The sequence below is a fragment of the Octopus sinensis genome, linkage group LG12 (genome assembly GCF_006345805.1).
Source record: "Octopus sinensis linkage group LG12, ASM634580v1, whole genome shotgun sequence".
In the NCBI taxonomy this organism is placed as follows: domain Eukaryota; kingdom Metazoa; phylum Mollusca; class Cephalopoda; order Octopoda; family Octopodidae; genus Octopus; species Octopus sinensis.
Window position 1 is genome coordinate 45,791,171 of NC_043008.1, and position 25,323 is coordinate 45,816,493.

A 25,323-nucleotide genomic window follows, 5' to 3' on the forward strand; every position below is an offset into this window, starting at 1 on the left:
CATCGACATCCCGAACGAAAGAAAATATAGAAAATATGGTACCATAAATCCCACCATTCATAATTAACATGTACAATTGCAATAAAAAGATGCTCCCGTCTATCAATATTTGCATATTATAAGCTTCTAAATATGTTTTTCTCTTCTTGCAGGTTACATCTGTTGTCAGCTGTGTCTGTAGTCTGCTCAATGTAGTTGTGGTGGCCTGCATTATTTGCGTTGGATTTTTTCACGTTAATAGTCAGAATTGGACTGCGCATCCTGGATTCTTCCCTGAAGGAATAACTGGGGTGAGTGATCATCATGCATTTATACATTTAAGCGCTTTGGATTGTCCGATTTGGCAAAGTGCTAGCAAAATGCTTACGTTGCTTTGTTCAACTATCTTGGCTATGAGATACTGTAGTCTAATGGAAATATATTTCTGATGGAAATGCATCGCTCTATATTGATGAGAGCAGTGTGATAAACTGAGGGATGAGCTTGCAGTAAGCGGCATTGAGCCACCTAAACTCTTATAGCATTTTAGTGACTTGCAATGGGTAACAATTGCAAATGCAATAAATTCATTATTTACCCTATTTTCTACTTTATATTTCTTTCCAAAATTTATTGTGTCTGAAAGATTCAGAATTTGAATACATACCGGAATATAAATAACTTCCAGATTCTTTTGAGTGGGTTGGTCTATTTACTTCTGCTTTTAAATGAAGATTCTTGAACATAAAATCCTGCAATGGGGGAAAGACAAATTCATCATTTCTCCTCCGAAGTTTCGACAATTTTCGGACCAAACTGATTTCAGTCAGACGAAATATCTTCGTGCATTGAGTTTTGATTCTGTCTGTATAAAAGGAGCGTCTGTTTGGGATTAATTTCTATCTGCACTAGTATGGAAGGTGTCTAGTACTAAGGATATTGCACTCACGATCGTGAGATCGCAGTTTCAATTCCTGGACCGGGTGTTGCGTTCTGTTCGTTTCATCAACTTCGATTCGATGAACAAAGTAAACACATACAATTGATCACTATAACCGAATCATTTACGAAGGTCGTTTGGCAAATGGTGAACGCTCGTCCGCCATCTTCGACGATAAAGTCCATTATATGTATGTATATATATATATATATATATATATATATATATATATATACTAGCATTAAAGACCCGTCGTTGCCGGGTCATAGTGCTAGTGCACGTATATATGTGTATATATATGTGTACATATTACATGTACATCTATATATATATACATCTACACATAAAATGCAAAATACAAAATTATATATTGATATCACTAGTGATAACAATACTCAAAATATATAACAGACTGGAATTGATTTTTTATTACCCACAAGGGGCGAACATAGAGGGGACAATACAACATGATATGGGGTCAGATTTGCGGATGGGATTACAAAAATGATGAGCTTTTAAAAATATACCAAAAATATCAAAAAGTCGAATGAAAGAACAGACCAAAAGACATTACGGATGGAGTGAGGGCGGGTTTAGCTCGCACCCTACGAATCCCCCCCCTCACCAGTGATACTTTGGTTTTCGTCCTGGTTTACATTTATGTGGTATCATCCACACGCAACTTTCGTGCTACATCCTTCCATCTTTCTTCATACACTTTCTTAGTCAGGCATTTTTTCTCCAGCCCTATCTTCAATTTCAGGTGGAAGATGAAGTAATTCATCAATCCAGGGCAAGAGATGAACTTGCCTGACCGTAAACCTTTCACCCTAGTCTTTCAAATCACCTCTCTCGCAATTGCAACTACAACGAAAAAACAATTCTTACCTTCTTTCGCGAGGAAATCTGGTGGGTAAATTTTTATAATAGACTCAGTCGACAGCTGTACTCTTCGTGTGCTTGGCAACAGCTGTTCGGCATAAACCCACACCTCTGACACGACCGAACATTGAACAATAGCATGCGGGACGGTTTCCCTATCCCGCTTGCATCTTGGGCACGTCGGACTGTCTTGGCCACCGTGCCTTGCGAGTTTATCCCGAACAGGTAAAGCTCCTCTGTAACATTGACATGCCAGAGACTTCTGGAAGTTGTCCAGGGTCTTCGGCCTGAATGTACGTTGGAACAGACTGGCCAGCTGATTATCGTCGAGACCTAGGGCTTCCCCTAAGGTATCTTCACATTCCGTCTCTACCAGCCCTCTATAGAAGAATGCCGTGGAACCCCCACTGCAGGCGTTGCCCGAGCGACGGAATAGCAGGAGAGCCTTGCGACACTCCGTGTACCATGTACCCAGTTTCGATCTACGATTCAGCCATGCTTCCCATCCACCGAAACTAGTGAACTTGGGAAACATCAGTTTTGCCAGCGGAGACCTCACCCGTTCACCATCCAGGTAGAGCCACAGATGTCTTAACCTCAGCGCATGTCTGCGCATCATCAGCCAAGGCATCCCTAGACCACCCTTTAACGGTTGTTGACAGCAAGTAGAGCGTTTCACAAGCGGTTTCCCGCTCATCCACAAGAAGTAGAAGAGCTGTCTTTCCAACTTGATCAACCACGAATCAGGGCAAGGAACAACGGATAGGCGGTTGGTGATAACCGATGCGATAAACACATTGGCTACCTCCGCCCTTTCTTTTCAGGGATAGCCACCGTCAAGACCAGGTATTGACTACTGCAGCCACCCTGCTCGATACCTCGCCACAGTTCTTCTCTATTTGGAGGTCTGGTCCAAACCAAACCCCTAGCAACTTAATCGGACCCTCCGTCCAACGTCCCACGACGCTGTCAGGAGGTATCGACTTGCCTCTCCAGGTTCCGAGCTGCAAGCCGACTGACTTTTCACGATAAACCTTTGCTCTTGTCACCGTCTCGTAAACCTCTATGGCCTTACCTACCCTCTGTAGGCGATCCATTTCGGTTACGATGATGGTGATGTCATCCGCGTAGGCTGACACCGATTTTCCACAACCTGGCTGTCTCGGGATGCCGCTCAGTTTTAGCAGTGATGGCTCAAGAGCCACTACGTACAAAAGCGGGGAGAGCGGAAACCCTTGACGAACCGAGCGCTTGATGTTGAACGGCTTCGAAAAGAAGCCGTTCACTCGAACTACCGGGTTGATGTTATCGTAAATTTGAATAATCCACCTGAGGAAGCCAAGGCCCAGTCCGAACTGTACTAGAACGTATAACAGGTAGCGATGGTCGACCCTATCAAATGCTTTAGATTGGTCTAAATGGGCCACTGCCCCACCCTTGCCAGAGATACTATTAAACCCCTCTATAGTGTACCGCATAAGATGGAGATTATCCTCAATGGATCTGCCGGGAACGGCACTTGTCTGTGCCTCCCCGATCAGACCATCCGCGACACGCGCCAATCTGTTCGATAACACTTTGGCCAAAATCTTCAACTCTGTGTTTAGCAGAGGGATGGGCCTGAAATTATCAATGCACTCCCCCTTGTTCGAGTCCTTTCTACTCCCCGGCGCACAGATCTGGGAATGAACCCGTTCTGCTGCCAGTTCGCATAGACCTCCGTCAGTAGGTGCCCGAACAAGTCTGGCATACTCTTATATAATTCATAGGGTAGACCATCCAACCCCGGCGACTTGCCCGCGCCGCAGTCCGCCATCGCCTCAGCCACTTCCTCAGGCGTGATTGGCCTTTCACAGCCCTCCGCATCTCGCCCCGATAGGCGCGGCAGTCCGTCGAGGAGGTCCGTAAAGTCCCTCCTTCTATCCGGTCCGCCGCCCCCACCGAAAAGCTGAGCGAAGTGCTCCTGAAAGGCCTCACACATCTCCTCGAGTTCGTTTATCAACTTACCTTGTTGGACCGTCAAAGATCGAATTGTGGCATCATTACCACGCTGAGCTTCCACCACTCGGGCCCATCTCGCGGCGTTGATTCCCTTAACAACCCACTGCGCGGATCCTATCCCTAACAATGCAGCCCATGTGTTTGGCCTAGAGGTGCTGGTTTAACGCCAGTCTCTTGGCCGTCACCTGATCCGCAGAGCCAGTTTTCAAGGCTTCCTCTAATTCCTTAACTAGAGTTGATTCCCTCCTAGCCTCTCTAGCCACTAATCCTATGCTATATCTAATAGACTCGAATTTGATGGCTCGCTTGAGGGCATACCACCATTTGTTATTAATGATTGCACCAGATAGCGCCCTCCGAATTATAGTCCTAATCCGGTCTCTGTACTCCTTAATCGCCAAAAGGGACGTATTAAGTTTACAATAACCGGAGCTTCTATTATTAACCTTATCTACGTCAAGCTTACGGGTGACTATTTTATGATCACTGTAGCTGACCGGGTAAAACTGTGGACACTTAGCTATTTCTCTGTCTACTTTTCTAATTAGTATTTTATCTGTGTATGACCTGGAAGATCCGTCGCTGCTTGACCATGTCCACAATGGAGCGTTCGGAAATTCCAACCTATAAGGATCTGCTAGCTCAAAGTGACTTAGCAATTCCAGGAAGCCAATGTTACCTTTTCTATCTGGACGCAAGCCAACGCAATCCACACCCGCCTTGCAAATTGTGTTAAAGTCGTTTAGCACAACTAATGAATGTGAAGTACCAAGAAACTTCTCCAGCTCTCGAAAATAATCACTTTGCCCCTTTTGTTTGGGTGCGTAAATTGCAACCAGTCTGATAACTTTACTGTTACTGAACATCAAATCCATGACGACCGGCCTACCTTCTGGATCTGAAAAAATTAACTTTTTCTCAAAAACCCGGTTTCTTTTTAACAGGACCAACACCCCACCCCCGCAGTTAGGACTGGCCAGAGAGAAAACAAACTCTCGTAGCCGTCAAACAGCGGGAGTAGACCTCTTGGTCCCTCTAACCGGGTTTCTGTAGCAACAATGACATACAAATTACGCCACCTGATATCATTAAGGAAACGACTCTGCTTCCAGTTTGATCCCAGACCGCGCCCATTTAAACAACCAACATAAATGCAATTCATGACTTACCTTATATCAGTGGTTCGACTTGTTCTTCTTTTTCTTCACCTTTATCTTTTTCCCGGACTCGTGGGGGAGTCTGATGCAGGCCCTCGTATATATATGGTGATATGTCCATTCTCAGAGGACCCACGTCATGGAAGAATTCGGATTTTATCCGTCCGTAATCCTTCTGGCCTATTCGGTAAACGATAATGTCTTTTGTTTTTCTAACTTTCCTCACCATTGACATCGCTGCCAAACCGTTAATTAATCTGTTGTTGGATGCCTTAATGGCCATGAATGTGCTCGTGTTCTCTTTTAATTTTTTTGGCTGGTTCAGTTTCTGAGGGGTGGTTTCTGTTTTTCGTTTCTTCTTGGTGATTTGTTTCCACCCCTCCTCTTTTTCTTTTTCCTCACAGCTTGTTGTTTCTGTTGTTTCTAATTTTTCTGTTTTTTCTGGTGTTTTCTTTAAGTTGTCTGGTTATGCTTCTGGTTTTTCCTTTTCCTTTTCTGGCGGTGCTGCTTCCTGTGGTTTAGGTTGGCACTCTGCTCTCACGTGCCCCTTTTTACCGCAGCCGAAGCACCTCGGCTTTCTGCCTTCCACAAAAACTATTACTCTCTCCTCCTCGTTGATTTTCAACGTCTCTGGAATTTCTTCCAAAGTCTGTATTTCCGCTTGTATTGCCATTGAAATGCATTGGCCTTTCCAATGCCCCTCCTCCTGTAGCCTGGAGGATATTGATCTTGTCCTCCAGTCCTAACATGACTGCCGCCACCAGGCATGTGGCGTCTACCTCTGGGGGAATGTTGTTGATTTTGATTTTCGACGTCCTTCTGCCTCTGTACAGGGGGAGGAGGACTATATCGTCTGCTTTTAATGGTTCAGTTGATAGCTTTTTAGCTATCGCTTTTGTCCTAAACCTCACCTCTACCGTTCCGAATTTTCTTCCACGAATCAGGTAAGTAATTTCCTGCCATATTGCCTTTAGGCAACTCTCAATTTTCTTTTCTTCCACTCTTTCAATGGATTTCATTGTTGTGTTGTATGTCTTGTAGATTATTCTTCTTTTTTCGACTTCCTCTATTTTGCTGACATTCGGTGTTACTGTCACTTCTGTCCCTTCCTTTTTAAGACATGTTGTATACTTTTCCCAGTTGCTTTTTTCTGTGTTTATCTTCTTTAGTTTCTTGCCCGCCACTTCTGAAAACTTCTTGGTTGGGGCTTCTCCTGCTCTCGGCGACACCACCGGTGAGCTTTCTTTACCTGACACAGGTGAATAAGAGATAGGGGTTTCCATCTCCGAATATGGCTTAACAAGCCTTTCAATTGGCTTTAACAAGCCTTTTTGCAAAATTCTGGCTTCGCAAGCCTTTTGTGCCGTTTTGTAAATTTTTCTACGATAATTCCCCCGCCGGGGGGGGGGGGGTTAATACCTAACCTTCAAATGAAGGCAAATAACAATTTTGTACAAACAGACAGAATATACAATTTAAAATAACAATAATATTTTTACAAACTGGTATTAAATAACGTAACAGCAATCGACGAACAGACTGGAAAGATTTGTTTTTTTACCATAAAGGTTAACACAGAGATGGACAACACACCCGGGGAACTTAAAATAAGAAAGCAAATGACAAGAAAAGGAAAAAATAAAAGTAATAATGAAATATGAAAGAATATTTACAATGAGATGTAAATGTCCACTCGATCCCCGGAATCAAAAGGTTACATTTTCGTAAGTTTTTTCACATATATTTCACCAAATTGTTTCTTTTTTTTTTCTTCTTACAATCTACACATATTCTATGATTGTTTTCACTTCTCTGAAGTCCATCACTGAATCCGTAGGTAGCCGCTCTCTCACTCGAACCTTCGTGAAAAATATTACATTTTCCCCGGCAGCTTTGAAGAACTCAGCGGCTCCTTCCTCGGGGGTTAGAGCAGTCTCCTCCCACCGGTCGGTCATCCTGTTGACCCATACATGTCCCTCCGTTTCAGTTGTTACATCGGTCATTTCAGGGCAGAAATGGTAGGTTACTAATCTATAATAGTAGTAATCCCGATTCCGTCCTGTATTTTCCTTCATCTTCCTTTTCGGACTTATTTCCTCTTTGTTTTCCCCTTTTTCTTTCTCTCTCTCTTCTTTTCTTTCTTTTCTTTCTCTTTCCTTCTCTTGTCTTTATGTCTTTTTCTGTTTTCTCTTTATCTCGTACTTTATGTTCCTTTCCTGGAGTTTCTTTTTCCTTTTGTGTACCGTCTTTTCTTTTCGCTTGTCTCTGTTCCTTGTCTTGTTTTTCCCTGTTGTTTCTCTTTCCTTTTTTTCTCTTGACTCTGTTTTGGTTCTATTAATTCCTTTACTTTTATTTCTTTTTCCTTCATTGACTTATTATTTTCTTTCTCTTGTTGTTTTGTTTCCTTTTCTTTGCTTTCTTTCTCATTTAATGTATTATTCTTTTCTTCAAGTTCCTTTTCCTGCTCACACTCCGCTACGAATTCATATAACGGGCACTCCTTTTTAATGTGCCCCTTTGTCCCACACAAGTAACAATTAGGTTTTCTCCCCTCTACGATTACGCTGAGGGTCTTTTCGTCTTCCACCTCTATTCTGTAGGGAAACCTTTCAATGTCTTCTGTTGTGGCCAACATCCACAATTCCACCCCATATCCTTTCCAGTTCACCACGTTTGACCCCTTTCGATTCCACCTCCACTTCCTCTTCTGCTGCTCCTAGAATGGCTTTTGCCAGCCATTCTGTTTTAACTTCTGGGGGTATGTTCGGGATTTTAACTCGAACCCCTCTTCTTCCCTTGTATGAGGGCCACATTGTGAATGTTTCGGCTCTTAGTACGGTGGTAGCCAGTGAGGCTGCAATTTCCTCCGTTGCACATCTCACCTCCACCGTACCAAATTTCTTACCTCACTCACATAAGTTATTTTTCCCATTATGTCTCCCAGACATTTCTCAATTTCGTCTATCTCTATTCTTGCCAGTTTCCTTGTACTCCTATCTTGGGTTCTATATGTCACCGTCTTGCTTTCTTTATCCTCTTTTGTTTTCGCGGGAGGGGGGATTAGCTTCACGCTATCACCCTCCCTTTTGAAAAGCTTTTCATATTCTTTGAGTTTCTCCTCAAAGAACACCTCCCTTACAATTAGCGACGAATCGCTTTTTTGACTAGAGTGTCAATTCACCTTCTTCAAAAGGTTTCAACACGTGGAGGCAAACGCCTCGCGCGAAATCATATCAATTCATTCTTTCTTCTCTCTCTCTCTCTCTCTCTCTCTCTCACAGAGAGAGAGAAAGAAAGAAATTCACCGTCTTATCACAACTAACAACACCCGGACAATTAACAGACTGGAAATGTTAGTTCTTCTTTTTTCTCTACATTGCATACTTTATAGACAATAGTCTTTTCTTTGATTTAGTTTTTTATTATCCATCTGGATTATTCCATTTCTGCACGCTAATTTTATTGTTAATTTATTCCCATTCATGTGAAACCACTTATTCACGTTCAAGTCATTGATGCAATTTTATACCAATTGCTATTTTTACTTTTGTTATGTTACGATTATATTATACTTTAGTTTGATTTTAATTATTACTTACTACATATAATTCAATTGTTATTATTATTTTTATTGTTAAAGTGAAACCATCTGAGAAATATTTTTGTTTCACTTTTAACACGTAATACTGAAATAGTGTAGAAGATATGATATTGCTATGGGCTCGCTCTAGGCAAGAAGTTGAACATTTCTTTTGCCCATGAAACTACATGGACCCTAAGTAAGGTATGTGTAAAATTTGAATGAAATTGGTTGCGTAGTTCTCACGTTTTAGGGAAACACACAGACAGACAGACATTCTCAGTTTATATATATATATATATATATATATATATATATATATATATATATTATATTATATATATATATATATATATATATATATATATATTATATATATATATATATATGTGTATATATATCCAAAATTAGGGAATGGAGCTGATAAAACCAAGGCTACATATGCTTCCTAGCTAGCAGAACTTCTGAACAACTTCCTGCACCTTGAACCTTACACACACAAACACACACACACACACACACACCACACACACACACACACACACACACACACACACAAGTGATTAAATGTTTGTGCCGCACATAGGCTCACTCTGTTCCTCAAATCGACGTTTACCGAACAGGTGCACGGTGTCGAAGGTATCGCGACGAATCGTGGGATGAAGTGTTTTGCTCAAGAAGGCAACGCCTCACCCGGTATAGGAATTGAAACCACGAATTACACAGTGAATGTATCAGATTGACGCTCGGAGAAAATTTATGATTGGAAAAATCAGGGGAAGAAGAGAACGTCCAGAGGAGAAATTGCAAAGATACGCGAAAGGGGGTACGCAAAAAAGCACCTGTGTCGTTACATGTCTGAAAAATGAAATACCTCTATCATACGTGAGTTTAATTAAAGTGTCTGGTAATTTAAAAGTAAAACTATATGTGAAGAAACACCCATCCCTGGAACTCTCTAAAGTGCAGGAATAACTGAACACAGACAATCTTGGTTCCTGTATAGCATTCAATAATCTACAGTCTCTGTAGGTTTCGTTTTCTTACAAGCCTCGTCTAAATACGGCAACTCATAGAAATCTTGTAGAAATTTATCGCCAAGTTAAAAGTGTAGCTGCTATTTATATTTACTGATAAGTAATACTCGAACAGAGCAAATACTAGAAGTATTTCATTTCTATTAACATAATGACGTGTCTGTGTTAATCCCCGCATTTTCTTCTGCTTTTGACAATATGGCTTCCGTGTTTATCTTACAACAAATTGTCAGCTCCATATTGAAATACTTCTTTCAATATCGGATTCCACATACACTTTGTGGTTTTCATACCAATACGCACATCTGATTGGCACGAATCAGACTCACACAGACTCACACTCAACCACATTATATACACTTCCATATATTGTATAGATATGTGTGTCTATGCATACATAGGCGCACCGACGCACGCGCGCACACACACATTATATATATGTGTGTGTGTGTGTGATAAAAGCGAAATTCTGTCTGTTCGTCTGAGGTTCCTGCATCTCAGTCTACATTTGCTCTACATAGATATATATCTTATTTGAAAATGAGACTGATTCAGGATTGAAAATCTGCCCTTCGTTTTGTTCTTCAACATCCAACGCTGATATCTGATTTAAAAGCATTTGGATTGTTATTTCTAGCAGGTACAGCGGCCTCGAGAGGTCTGCGCGCTATAGTATTCGTGAGATAAGTGCGCAAGATTTACCTCCCTTAGCTCAAAGTTTTAGTTAGGAATTTCGTGGTTCTTTTATTTTTTTCAGTCATTAGGTTACGCCCATGCTGGGGCATCGCCTTCAAGATTACTAATCGAGCAAATCGACACCAGTTCTGTTTTTTTATGTCTGGTACTTATCTACTGGTCTCTTTTTCCGAACTGCTAACTAACGTGAACGTAAACAGACCAACACAAGTTATCAAGCGGTGGTAGGGGACAAACAGATACAAAGATATATATATATATTATATATATATATATATATATTATATATATATATATATATATATATATATATATATATTTAATCAATATAGGGTGGCAAAAAATTTTGTAGAATTGTTTTGCCACCAGCGGCCTAGTGGGAAAAATTAAATAGTCATAGACCATTTTTAAGTTCAACATCACAATCAAGGAACGTCCATAATAGGCCATTCACCCACTAGAAATAACAGCCAAAGCTTCAACCGCAAAATAATATCAATTCCGTAAACCAGGAGAAAATTAAAAAATTAAAAAACAGGGTAATTACAGGGTAAATGTTTTTTAATTTTCTCCTGGTTTACGGAATTGATATTATTTTGCGGTTGAAGCTTTGGCTGTTATTTCTAGTGGGTGAATGGCCTATTATGGCCGTTCCTTGATTGTGATATATATATATATATATATATATATATATATATATTATTTACATTTGACGGATATTTGTTCTCATCTTTGTTGTCAACACGTTTTAGCTGATATACCTTCCAGCCTTCATCAGGTGTCTTGAGAAATTTCAAAACTGGCTTCAAATTCCGAAGGTATTTTTCGATATTATTATTATTATTATTATTATTCAGGTCACTGCTTGGAATCGAACTCGAAAGCTTGTAGTTAGTAACCCGCGCTCTTAACCACTACACCATATTCCCGTGGTATGTGGTGTAATGGTTAAAATACCTTAGGAATGAGAACCCATGTTCCAAATTTCCCCAAGACACACGAAGGCTGGGGCGTATATCAACTGAAACATTGTGTTAACAACAAAAAAGATAAAGACAAATATCTGTCAAATGTAAATAATGTAAACAATGTACATAATTCCTCATCTCTTGAATATAGAACTATATATACACATATATCATATATAAGAATAACTACTGAGTTTCTCAACTCTTTCAATCCTCCTGGAATGCCTTCTCACAAACTGAGATCGAAGAAAGGAGTTCCAATCAGGCTTTTGAGAAATTTAGATCTCTCAAAACTGTGCAATGGAACAAGACTGATTGTCAGGGAAATGCATCCACATATTTGGAAGCAACAATCTTCATTGGACAAGGAAAGAATGAAAATGTGTTTGGTCCAAGAATTCCACTGATTCCAGCAGACATGCCCTATAAATTCAAGTGACTTCAATTTCCAGTAAGAGTTAATGTTGCAATGTCAATTAACAAGAGTCAAGGACAATCACTCAAAATTGTTGCACTTCACCTCATGCAGCGGTGCTTTTTCTATGGCCAGCTCTATCTTGGTTGCTTCAGAGTTGGAAATGGCAACAATCTCTTCATACTCACGCCAAATGGTAAAACTAAGAATATTTTTTCATCCTAATGTTTTATAGTCATTTCCGAATGTCACAGTGATACGAAATTCTCCAAATGTGATACACTGTGATATAAATCCGATATGGTAGTGTACCAATAAACGCTTTATACTTATTTCTCTCTTTAGTTATGTGCCGCAGGCCCAGTTAGCCCTCCTCCGCAGCAGCTAGCTTTTTAAGCTGGTAGATAATAAAATCGAGAAAAATATTATTGCTGACAGAGTCGCTCTTCATGGAAAATTTAAAATTGTTAAAAGAATCAGTAGATTTCAAATCCCCTTAAAAAAAACTGCTGCAACTGATGAGGAACTCAGGATCGTGGCACCTTCATACACGGTAAAGAAGTAGTAGAAGACAGATACCGAGTGAGATGAATAGAAGGGAACAGAAATTGAGGAAGAGGAAATTTTAACAAAAACGAAAGCGAGGTGAAGAGAAAAATTCGGCGAGAAGAGAGTTTGAGGCTAAAAAGGAGTTTCATGATCTAAGAGTGGGTGTAGCAGCAGGAAGGAAAATGTCGGTGACATGGTGGTGCCAGTTTCAAATATGTAACGTTATCCATTCCATTCCGTTGGATCCTTGGTAACAGGAGGTAGTGTACACAGGTGAGTAATGCAATAACCTACCGTCTTGAATTGGGTGGAGGCAGGTCGCCCCGGCATACATGTTTCCAATGTCATCTTGAAAGCGTCCAGCAAGGCATTGGCCTGTTTTCCCAATATAAAGGTTACCATAATGTTTGCAAATGATGCAAAATGTAGAATTGGACGATGTGCAACAAGACCTCTAGGTAATATCGCCTCGTAAGTGTTGAACTGGCAGAGAAGCTTGGATTTGGTCATTCAAGCATTCATCGACTCCTGCGTGCCATCAGAAAAGTCAGCATATTGAGTCAATGAGTCCCTTACAAACTTCTCCAGTCCAATCTTGCGCAGAGAGCGAACGTGTGTTCTTCTTTGCTGTCAGGTCTCACGAATGAACCTATTTTTGGACCGAAGAGTGACTGGTGACGCGAAATGGTTTGTCTATAAAAATGTCAAGTGCCAAGACAGTGAGTAGGGAAAGGAGAAACACTAGTACCCCAGGCTAAAGGTTTTCACCCACGTAAGATGTTATCTGTTTGATTGAATATGAAAGGTGTAGTCCACTTTGAACTTTTAAACTCAAATCAAGCGATAGCAAAGGAGATCCAATGCAAGCAGCTTCAGCGGCTCAAATTACAGCTCGATATATATATATATATATATATATATATATATATAATGAAGTCTTAATATATAGCTTAGGCATTGCGAGGCACATAACTTGTAGTACTCAGTATACGTATGTTTCCGAACAAAGTGCTTGAGGAGGACAGAACGGTAAGAAGAAAATGATATCACATGACAAAAGAAATAGTTATGTAATGAACTTCATTAGTTGACAGCTGTTTCAGCTAAAAGATGCTGTCGGCTCTTATTTGAGTGCATGAATGACATCCTATAGTTTTAACGAATCTTCAAATAAGAAGTGCAATTTATTTGGGAGAAAAAAACAATTACTTTTTTTTTTAAATATGCAGGGATAGCATTACCAGTGAGAACGGTATTACTGATGTATGTAAAGAATGTCCAAAAGGCAATTTTGTCTTCAAGTGAATCTATATTTACACAAGCTCGAAAAATACTACGCAGATACAAAACCACACACACTGCACACAGATACGTACACACATACACACATTCATACACAGAATATAAATATGTATATAATTAGCATATATATATATATACACGCACGCACACATATATAAACATATAGAGACCTGCATACAAATAAATGCACAGATACGCATATATATATATATATATATATATATATATATATATATATATATACACAAATTAGTAAATAAATGGCACAACTAAGTACCGATATTTACTGGAAATAGCGAACGTAAAAATACGACGCTAATGTGTAGCTTCACCGCGTATGTATTAGCAAAAATGCGTGTGTGCAACAAAATAGAGAAAAAAAACCGTCTTACCTCCAGGGAGAACATCTGAAAGATGAAACACCCGGAAAATGGGCTACTTTTTACTGGAAGGCAATACTTTGTATTGCATTACTGATATTTTATATATATATATATATATATATATATATAGCTCCGTTGTTAGAGTCCGTTTCACAATAATGAGATAGTGAGTTCGATTGCCGGACCGGGCTGTGTTGTATTCTTCAGCAAGGCAATTTATTTCATGTTGCTCCAATCAGTGGCGGGAAGAAGCGATATTATATATATATATATATATTATATATATATATATTGCGCTTGCCATATAGTTTCAAATATGCATTATTGTTATGTTTTGGGGTCTGTCATTTCTAAATAGAGCTGTCGGTCTTGGGGAATGTGAAATATGAAATTGTGTTTATATTTTATCATTCACTAAATGAAGTGCTGACGAGCCAAGTGGATTTTCGTGATATGCCAGCACACAACGTCCTATATTGTCCGTGTTTGCTCTCTTAACATTTTACCTTCCCATTTACAGTTCCTGCAAAACTCTTGCACCTCCATGCGTCAAATTAGCAAGCATTTGGTTCTGTTGCCATATGTGAAATAAAACATTAAGTGGAATATAAACATTGGAAAACATCTTGCATTCCTGAGTATTTCAGAAAATAATGTCAGGTAGTATCCTAGAAACACAGTGACAAACCGCCATATTATAATATAACTCAAACGAAGATGAAAAACAAAATCTCAAAATTTGAAAACTTTTAGTTTGTATGTCTGTTACTGACAGATTTGTTAAAATAATTGTCAGTCTTGAAACTAGTATGCAATGGATTTGATAATTGAATGTTTTATCGCAATTTGTTGCGCTGTTAAATTGCCGATGACAAGTCTAAACATTGTTTCCGGATTGAAGAGTTTTGTAATAGCATTTATCTTGATATAATTCTAAATCATATAATGCATAAATGCCTAACATATGCTACATTTCAACGATAAAACCAACCCAAACTTGAATAAAGATTTCTAAAATATGTATAACATCTGGTAAATATTCTATTAAACAAAGAATAACTTATATATTAAGCGTCCAGCGTGATGTACACTCAATGAGAAAAAACAAAAAGCTTGTTTGATTATCTAACATTTGCTGTACTTAGACAGAAAAGAAAAACATCATCAGAAAAAAAGAAAGTATAACTATTTCTGGCCCTGGCACACGCAGGCTTTGCACCGGGAAATGATTTATGTTTAGTGAATATGAGGTTGATAAATAGATTTCAGGTTTTTCAGACATTATGTGCAGATTTGCTTCTTTTATCGCTTTTTTAACTTTCGCAATGTTGATGCCTTGTAATGGGTAACATCACTTCTTGCTTAACATTTCGCTTTGCGACTTATTTAATTGATGGAACTCCACCGCAGTTAATGATTCATGTCCGCTTTTATGCATGTTCATTTACTTGCTGACGTGCCCTAAATGCTATTTCGTTCCTTTGTTCCTTGTAACATTTGTCCCCGAAACAAATATTCATGTGATTTTTATATTGATGTTATCGTTAGTTGATATACTTAATGTTGCAAGTGTTTCCTTAACTCACTTGAGACTTCTCTTGATATTTCGTCATAGAACTAGTGTTCTAAGTATCATTTCTCCCCTGCTATGAAATAGCTTTCCTTCTTCCAAAATTAGTATCAGAGCAATGTTCTGCAATTCTAGAAAAAAGGTATTCATCCCATTGAGGAGAGTACACTGGTTTCTGCATTGTAACCACGATAAACTTTCTAACACCCCCACCCCCAAATATTCTATAAATATATTAAATATATCTTTATCTGCCGATGCTAACGTCACGACTATACGACAGCCAGTGCCTTGCTTTCAGTTTAAAACGAGAAAATATAGCCTCAAACATTTCGTTCGCACTTTTCAACTCCAGAGACAAGAAAAGCGATTCACCGATTCTCCTTCAAAGGGAACGTCGCCAGAAAGACATCTGGATTTGTTTTCTACAACATAAGCCAAATGGCTGGCACGTTTTGACAGGAATAACATGGAAGCAAAGTAGTCTTATATATTATTATCTCTGTACTGTCAAAAGGAAATGCAGGTGTTCAGCAGCTGATTCCTAAATCTAACCATAATGCTTCACCTAAAAATCATCCGAAACGGCGAATTTTGAGACGAAGATTAGCATCAACGCACCGTCTCCATCTCCTTGATTTTACGTGAGCTGGAGTTGATGTTGCAGCCGTTATTCCTTCCCTTGGTTGATCCTATAGAGCTTCCATAAAAAGATTTCTTGTTGTGACAATTCCAAGTTTTTTTGTTTTGTTTTGAGGTCTACGTTGTGTAATGCATCCATCTTTATTATAGACGGGAGTAAGTAATGCATGGGTGATTGGCCGCTATTTTCAATCAATAGCACGTCATTTCCGGTTTAGATGAAGCATTACCAAATGTATTCTAGATGTGACCAACCCGTCTTTTCAGATCTATAAGATAATGCATCAGTTCACTTTTAAAGGATATAGACTGTTAGCTTGTGGGAACTTGGCTGCTATTTATAGCAAGTTCAGTGACTGAGAAGCACACCTTTGCTGGCCCTCAACAATCAAATGCTAATTGTCTCACTTCTCACAAAGAAGTTTATTATATAAACACAAAATATTTCACTTTGAACGTTGTATTTTGATGCATTTTCGGCTCCTTTAAAAAGAACTGAGTTTAAATTCAATAAACCTGTTTGCTTTTCCAGCTCTCATTTCTATTTTTAATGAATTTCACTTATTTTTTATTCTTTACAGATTCTAGCTGGTGCAGCGACTTTATTCGTCGCATTTCTTGGATTTGATGCTGTAGCAACTACCAGTGAAGAATGCAAAGATCCCAGCAGAGTGGTGCCAGTCAGTATTGTGACAACACTCATCATTTGCTTCGTATTATATTTCGGTGTAGCCATGGCTATCACTCTTGCCTACCCTTGGTATCAGCTACAAGATCGCGCTGCTTTACCAAAGGCTTACGAAGCCCGGCAGATATTTGGTTCGAACTACGTTATAGGAATCGGTGGTATGTTAGGCCTGTCTGCTGCTTTGTTCGGATGCCTTTATTCAATATCACGGATAATATATTCTATGGCAGATGACCATATATTATTCAAATGTTTATCATTTGTAACTAAACTAACTAGATCACCGGCCATTGCAGTTTTCATGGGGGGTCTAACCTCAGGAACAATTGCAATGGTTTTCAAGCTTGAAACTTTAATCGACACGATGGCTATTGGAACACTGGCTGCCTACACCGTGGTTAGCATCTCTGTCCTTTGCCTTCGGTACGATTCTGAAATTGTTGGACTGTATAAAGAATATGAAGATATAAGTGACATCAGAACATTGCGCATGGCATCTACAGATTTTATTAATAACACTGGATATAGAACTTACAAAAACTATCGTCTAAATAGACATGATCCACATTTTTATTCAAGCATTGATTCATTTACAAAACAAGGAGATTCTAATTCATATATTAACAATGTTCATCAACAGAATGTAGAAGCTAAAGAGACATTTGCAACACAAAAATCCAAATCGGTTATCTGCACTGAATTACAAGACACATCTCCCATGATATCCGTCAGTGGAAGTAACCACAGCACCACGTACCAACGGATATCGAGTATCGTAAGCGGAAGCAGCTTCGGAAGCTTATTTCAATTTTCCAATGACTGTTGTGAACCGAGCGAAAGGTCTTGGCGTAAATTCAGTATTTCATTGATTGTCTACATAATATCATCTGTAGTTCTATGTGTGTTGACAATTCATGGACGTCACTATGTCTACGCTCAAAGTTGGTGGGCAATCATCATATTGGCTGCATCTCTCTTCACCATGATAACGTGCCTTGTGGTAATCGCACGGCAACCAAAGAATAAAATCAATCTGCTTGCAACAACTCCCTATGTTCCTGTAGTTCCCCTCGCATCTTTCACACTCAATGCTTATCTAATAACGTCCTTACCACAATCTGCTTGGTTACGGTTTGCTGTTTGGCTGGCCATAGGTAAGAACAACCTTAATTCAATGACATTTTGCTTGATAATTTGATTCAAGTTATTTCTGCTTTAGCTTTTGCAACAGATTTATTAATGTGACGTATTTCAAGACTTATAAAATACCAACCCAAAGTACTATAAGTAGCTGCGTTCATAAAATTCTAGATACGAAATAAAAGGTGGGCACCTGTGCGCGCGCGCGTGTGTGTATGTATGTGTGTTTATGTACTAAACGTGCACAAAATAAGTTTGAAGTGGTGGAATCAGTTGATAGACAAACGGGTTTGTGTTTTCGAGTACTGAATGTAAACAGCCACTCTGACGAGAGGGGTTCAAAGCATTATAGCTATATATGCATCAAAACACACATATACACACTTGCACACCCATATATGCACGCGTTCATACCCGTGCCGGTGACACGTTAAAAGCACCGTCCTGATGTGGCAAATGCCAGCGCCGCCTCACGGGCGTCCGTGTCGGTGACACGTAAAAAGTACCAACCGATCGTGGCCGTTTGCCAGCCACCTCTGGCCCCTGTGCCGGTGGCACGTAAAAAGCATCCACTACACTCACGGAGTGGTTGGCGTTAGGAAGGGCATCCAGTAGAAACACTGCCAGAGCAGACTGGAGCCTGGTGCAAACTTCTGGCTTCCCAGACCCCGGTCGAAACGTCCAATACATGCTAGCATGGAAAACGGACGTGAAACGATGATGATGATGACGAACAAGAAAGAGAAAGAAGACGAAATTCACGAGATTCTTTATTAATCACTACGATCGTTTCAACCCATCTTGCATCGATCTCTCGCGAGCGAGATGCTACACAAATAGTTGCAGAGCATTATTTGGTTCAGATATGCTTTGTTAGGTTATTTTTCAAAAGGTACTTTCTTTTTTTTAACCCCGTTTCCATTATTTCGATCCGAATACATTTTGATAGTTGTCTGTAGTAACTTGTACACACAATCAAACAGGAAATAAGTATAAACAAGTTAAGTGGACCGAGTAACATGCTTTGCACTGATAATGAAATACGTTAAATAAAATCATGAATCAGTAACAAGAAAACATGGATGAAGCGAAAATAGATAACAATGCCGGCAGGTGTCCACCACACACACACTCCCATACGGCCAGACCCAGCCACACACACACATGTAGATCTATATAAATTTACATATACGGATACACATACAACCCTCCCCCATTAACACGCTCACACTGACGCATATTCATGTGTATACAGCAATTCATTCCATATTTGGATATATAGAGACACATGTGAGCACACACACATATTCATATATATATATATACATATATATATATATATATATATACACACACATATATATATATATATATATATATATATATATATATATATATATATATATATATATATATATATAGGGTACCCAAGATAAACCTAAATGTTGCAATATTATTTTATTCACTTACGTTTACATGTTAACACTTTTTGTAGCCTTCAGAGTATTCTCCATTTGAAGCAATGCATCGGTCCGAACGCGTCTTCTACTGTTTCTGATGCCTTTTAACACCTTCGTCGTCTTTTCTTCACCTCTTCCACATTTGCAAAACGTTTTTCTTTACGGACTTCTTTCATTCAGGGAACAAAATATTCATGGGGAGCAAGATCGAGTGATTATGGAGGTAAGCGGCGTCATGCCATCTGACACTCAATCCGGTGTGCCCAGGCGCATTGTCGTGATGAAGCCACCACTACTTTTTCCACGGGTCGAGGCATTTTCATCTCATCACGTCTCGCGAACGCTTCAGAAATTCCAAGTAAGATGTCTGGTTAAGAGTTTGAGCAGGAGTAAAGTATGTGTGGACAATTCCTTTCCCATCCATGACGAAATCAGCATCGTTTTAACTTCACTTGACGTGCATTTTGTGGGATTGGTGACATTGAATGCTTCCATTGATTTGACTGCTGCTAAGTTTCCGGATCGTAACCGTGGTACCAACTCCCATCGCCACTGATGACCTTCGAAAAAAGACCAGAATCAACTTCCAACTGTTCTTTCAGTTCGCGACACGTATTCACGACTGGGGAAAATCAATGAGAATGGCCAGGGACTCTTAGAATTCTTCACAAATAACAACCTGTGCATTGCAAACACCTTCTACAATGGCAAAGACCGGCATAAAGTTTCGTGTAGCCATCCAAGATCAGGTCATTGCTACCAGATTGACTTCTTCATCGTCAGAAAGAATGATGTCAACACTGAAGTAAACAAGTTCCTTCCACGGTGCAGACTGTAACACAGATCATCTGATGGCTATAGCCAAGATAAAGATGATCACAAAGGAAATACTAAGAGCCGGAAAAACCAAAAAAATCTAAGATCAAGACAAAAAAATTTTCAAGAATATGTTGAAAAACAGCTCCAAAACCTAGATGAGCTCATCTCCTGACGACATGTAGAACAACATGAAATCAGCAATATATGATTCTGCGTCGAGGGTCTTTGGAACGGACCGACTTTCCAAGGAGGGCTGGATCGAAACCAATGCAGCAATACTAATGCCATTACTTGAGAAAACGCGCGAGATCTTCATAAAGCACAAGAGAAAGCCAATAGAAAGTAGAAAGCAACAGGTACGTGCTGCAAAATCCAACCTTCAAAAAGAAACTAGAAAATGTGCCAATCAGTACCGGGATAAATTATGCTTAGAAATTCAACAGCCGAGTGACATGGGTAACATCAGGAAAATGTATGAGAAGCTTAGAGTTGCTATCAGACCAACAGTGAGTAAAGTGGCACCCCTGAAGTGTGCAACAGGTGACCAGCTGACGGACAAGTAACAAATGGAAAGCGTTGGGTAGAACATTACTCTCAATTGTACTCAAAGGAGTGAGATGTTGATAGACAGCTTGATGAGGCCATTTCTCAGCTCCCTGAAATGACAGAACTTGATAAACCACCAACAAAAGAAGAACTCTCCACTGCAATCGATGAACTTGCAAGCGGAAAAGCACCCGGAAATGGCAATATACCTGCTGAAGTGTTGAAAGAGAACAAAGATACCCTCCTTCCACATTTATACAAGTTACTTAAGACATGTTGGTTGGAAGCAAAAATTCCACCGGATATGAGAGATCCCAAGATCATCACTCTCTACAAAAATAAAGGGGACAAGGTAGATTGCGATAACTACAGAGGCATATCACTTCTGAGCATCACTGGAAAAGCTTTTGCGAGGAACATTATGAAACGACTTCATAGAAAGAGTACTACCAGAGAGCCAGTGCGGTTTTGGATCTAACCGCTCAACAATGGATATGATATTTTCCATTCATGAAATATGCCGGGAACAGCAATTACCACTATACATAGCATTTGTCGATCTGGCATTCTTTCTAGCCTTCTGGGCACCTTATTAATACATGGCATGTATCATGTCTTCGAGTTGTTTTTCTGTCTTATTTCTCCGGGGTTTTTTTCAATATTGATCATAGGTGCAGGAGTTGCTGTGTGGTAAGTAGCTTTCTTACCAACCACATGGTTCCGGGTTCATTCCCTCTGAGTGACACCTTGGGCAAGTGTCTTCTACTATAGCCTCGGGCCAACTAAAGCCGTGTGAGTGGATTTGGTAGACGGAAAAGGAAAGAAGCCCGTCATGTGTATATATATATATATATATATATATATATATATATATATATATATATATATATAAATAATATATATATATAGATATTTATATATATTTGTGTATGTGTGTATGTTTGTGTGTCTGTGTTCGTCCCCCCACTATCGCTTGACAACCGATGCTCGTGTTTGCGTCCCCGTAAATTAGCGGACCGGCGAAAAGAGACCGATAGAATAAGTACTAGGCTTATAAAGAATAAATCTTCGAGTCAACTAAAGGTGGTGCTCCAGCATGACCACAGTCAAAATGACTGAAAGAATATATATACTTATAACAATAAGGGTTTAGCAACAAGTTGTTTGACTACATAAAGAAAATTTTAGAAATATCAGCCAAAAGACTACTATTTCCTTTCTCTACAAAAATATATCTCCACAGACAACAATATTTGTAACTCATACATAGCAAAAAAGAAGAAAAATAATGAAATCAAACAGTCTTCGATTAATTATGTACGCGTTTCTGGATTAGAATCCTAAAATTCATTTCCGTTATCATTTCCTGACTACAAAACTACGAATATATATATATATATATGTATATATATAAAACAGTCAAAACTTGTATTTAAATTGCCAAAATTACACTAATGATAACTACAGAAGTCAACCGAAATAGATCAGGTTAATAAAATCTAATGTACATTTAAGTATAAGGGCTCAAGTGGACCGGTTTCTGCACTGGCAAAATACAATCACCTTAACGTCATCAGCACGTGTTACCATGAAGAGAGACCCTAAATAGTCGTATTGGAGGCTGCGCTGCAATGGATTCGTGTAACGCCGAAATCAAATTCTAGCCACCAGTGAAAAAGATTCTCCATACAAAGGCAAAGAATTCGCAAAAAAGAATATAAATATCGTAAATTAATATGTTAAGATATTATTAATTTTGTTATCATCTTGAATGACTATGTTTTAGTATGTCCTTTAAATAATTTATATATAAGCACTAATTGAAAGATAAATGGAATTTAAAGAGAATTCAAGAGACAAGATATAAATTAATGTAGAAGCGTTTCTTGAATACTAACAACGAATTCACAGAACTTCTTTGAAAAGTAGGCGTTTTGTTTTAAAAGAAGTGCATTAGTTTTGATCAGTGAAGATGCAAGATGTGTGAAGGAGATCAAACGACGAAGAGGGAAAACAAATTTTGCCTTCTCAAACTTATATAAATTCTTGAGAAACTGTACTCTGAGTATCAAGACCAAAAGCCGTATATTGGACCTTTATGTCTACTCTACGTTGATGTATGGAAACCAGGCATAGCCTATAACATCGAAAATGAGTGCTTGCAGAGATGTGGTTCTAAAGGAAAATATTGAGGATAGTATGGAGAAAGTGTCTCGTGAAAAAGTGTTGACCCGGGTTGGGGTAAGTAGGAAAGTGAGATTTCTTGCTGATGTGAGGAAGAAAGAGGCCCTGAAGAATTTTACTATATCCGGAAAGATTGAAAGAGAAAGAAGCAGAGGAAGGAGAATAATGATATGGATGTCATGCTTGACAAACGAAATGGCTGGAAGAAAGAGGCATTACACATTATGAAGTGTATCTGTTACACAAAACAAAGAACAGATAATAGTGGCAATACACGATTGCCTCTCTTACATTCTGGACATAGTAAAGAAAGAAGATATTCATATTTTAACAATATTAACTTCGTCATGCACAAATGTATTGAAAGCTAAAAGGAATCTACGATGAGCCTACGTAGTATTCAATGTCTTTCAAAAGTAATAGTTAAATTTAGTCACGGATTTTACTTCCACAAACACATTCATCGCTCAGCCAGGGCAGCACTAAAATATTGGCTTCTCGCAAGACATGAGATAAGAATAAGTCAATAGCTGCGACTAGCAGTCAGGCATAATTGATGAGAGGTATACCTTTGCTAATCCGATACATTAATATGGCTTCATTTCCTTAAAGCTGCAACATGAGTATTCGCTAGTTGCTTCCCTAACACTGATAACGCTTTTAGGAAAACAGATCTATTTACACAAGTTTGCATTTGACCACTGGCAAAATAGATATTCATATAAATGAGTCTATATTCATACCGTATACGCAGACATACACACATGTATGTGTATTTATGAAAATACAGTCAGTAGAGCATGTATGTGTGTCTCTCTCGCATATATATATATATATATATATATATATATATATATATAATTATTTGAGGGAATATTATTCCTAACTTTTATATATATGTGTGAGTATATATATTGTAACACATTTCTACACAAACAAACGCTTATATACAAAGTTATATTTAAAATGTAGAATTACATGGAATGAATACTCTGTATGTTTTACTTCTGTGAGTATTATCTTTTACAAGATAAAACTGACTTTGAAACTTCGACTTGTCCGTCTTCATAAAGCCATCGGTAAATAGAATTAGGGTATTTAGAGTCATATGAATGATAATTAAGAGTGGTAAAAATAGGGATAGTGTTGTGTACGGAAAGAGAAATAGAGGAGGTCCGCTCGACTCACACTTGCGCGTCTCTAGAGACATTTCGACCTAGTGGAAACTGGGGGAAATTCTGGTACAGGTTTGCATTGTGCATAACACTACCTTTGTCAACTCCTCACATACAATCTGTAAAGATATCCAAGATATGAACTAATCAAACACTAACGCTAATGAGCACGATGCTCCTGAGAATCTAAATGTCTAAAGAAATCTGTCACTCCTACGGTGAAAGTTCTGCAGTCCCCGCCCTCTCACACGCGAAGCAGGAGGTTTCTGCTTCAGGCCACCGACTTCAATCTCATTAGCCTTAGTTTATATTCAATGTTAGCACTATGTTCACCTGGTCCCATATGCCTCATATAGAGTGATTGTAACCATCTTTCAGATTTCCTGCTCACTTGTTTATCACAACATTTTATTGTCCATCTTTGTTTACATAAACATAAGTGAGAACTACAGCTTTCAGTTTGTGGAATTTATACATTTTGTTGATAGAAACAACGAAATTCTGTGGAAGTGTAAAGAAGTGTCTGATCATGCAATGTATTGAGCAGAAAGTTTTCGATTGTGTTGTCCAACCGTGGATCTTGAAAGCATTCACCGATGGCGAATGCAACACAGGAAATGACAAAATATCGGATTGTAGGATGTAAAGTTTGGCGGAAAAGATCTTACCAGCCTGGATATGACAGAGAAAAATAGAAACGGGATTATCATTATTAGATTTGACCAATATTCGGTCCCGTAAGAGCACCAACAAACAAATAGAAAAAAAAAATAAAATGAACAGTATCAAATACTATTTATTTTCTCTAACGCGTCAATACATTAAATGCCATTCGAATTAGTTGCAATTGCAGCTAAGTCTCAAATTCCACTGCTCTAATATGAACACGATGGATGGTTACTGCGCGAAACTTGGTTGATAACAAATGAAATAATTTGCGACAGCAAAATCATTACCCTGTGAAATATTGAGACTAGAATTTAAAGGGATATAACTAAACTTATCAGGAGATTCTGCTTAACTTTCCTACTTCAAAAAGTAAAAAAAGAAAAAATGGGAATAAGCGTGTAGGAACAAAATTGCCTCTCTCTCAGACTTGATATAATCGATATTGCTACGCAACTGATAGGATTTATAATGCTAAACATGATGATGGATCTCTGCAAGAATTAGAGACTTGGGAGAAAGAGAAGAGGACTACAATCTTCTC

At 38.8% G+C, this 25,323-nt stretch overlaps 1 protein-coding gene across 3 annotated transcripts in view; it reads left to right on the forward strand.

Annotated features, from left to right (window-relative positions):
• Positions 1-25,323, forward strand: part of LOC115218015 (cationic amino acid transporter 3-like) — a 256,003-nt gene that overhangs the window by 222,589 nt on the left and 8,091 nt on the right. For all 3 annotated transcript variants that reach the window (XM_029787760.2, XM_036507890.1, XM_036507891.1), the window contains 2 exons: positions 153-290; positions 16,683-17,943. In XM_029787760.2, coding sequence (XP_029643620.2) covers positions 153-290; positions 16,683-17,943 — 1,399 coding nt within the window. The remainder of the gene's footprint in view (positions 1-152; positions 291-16,682; positions 17,944-25,323) is intronic.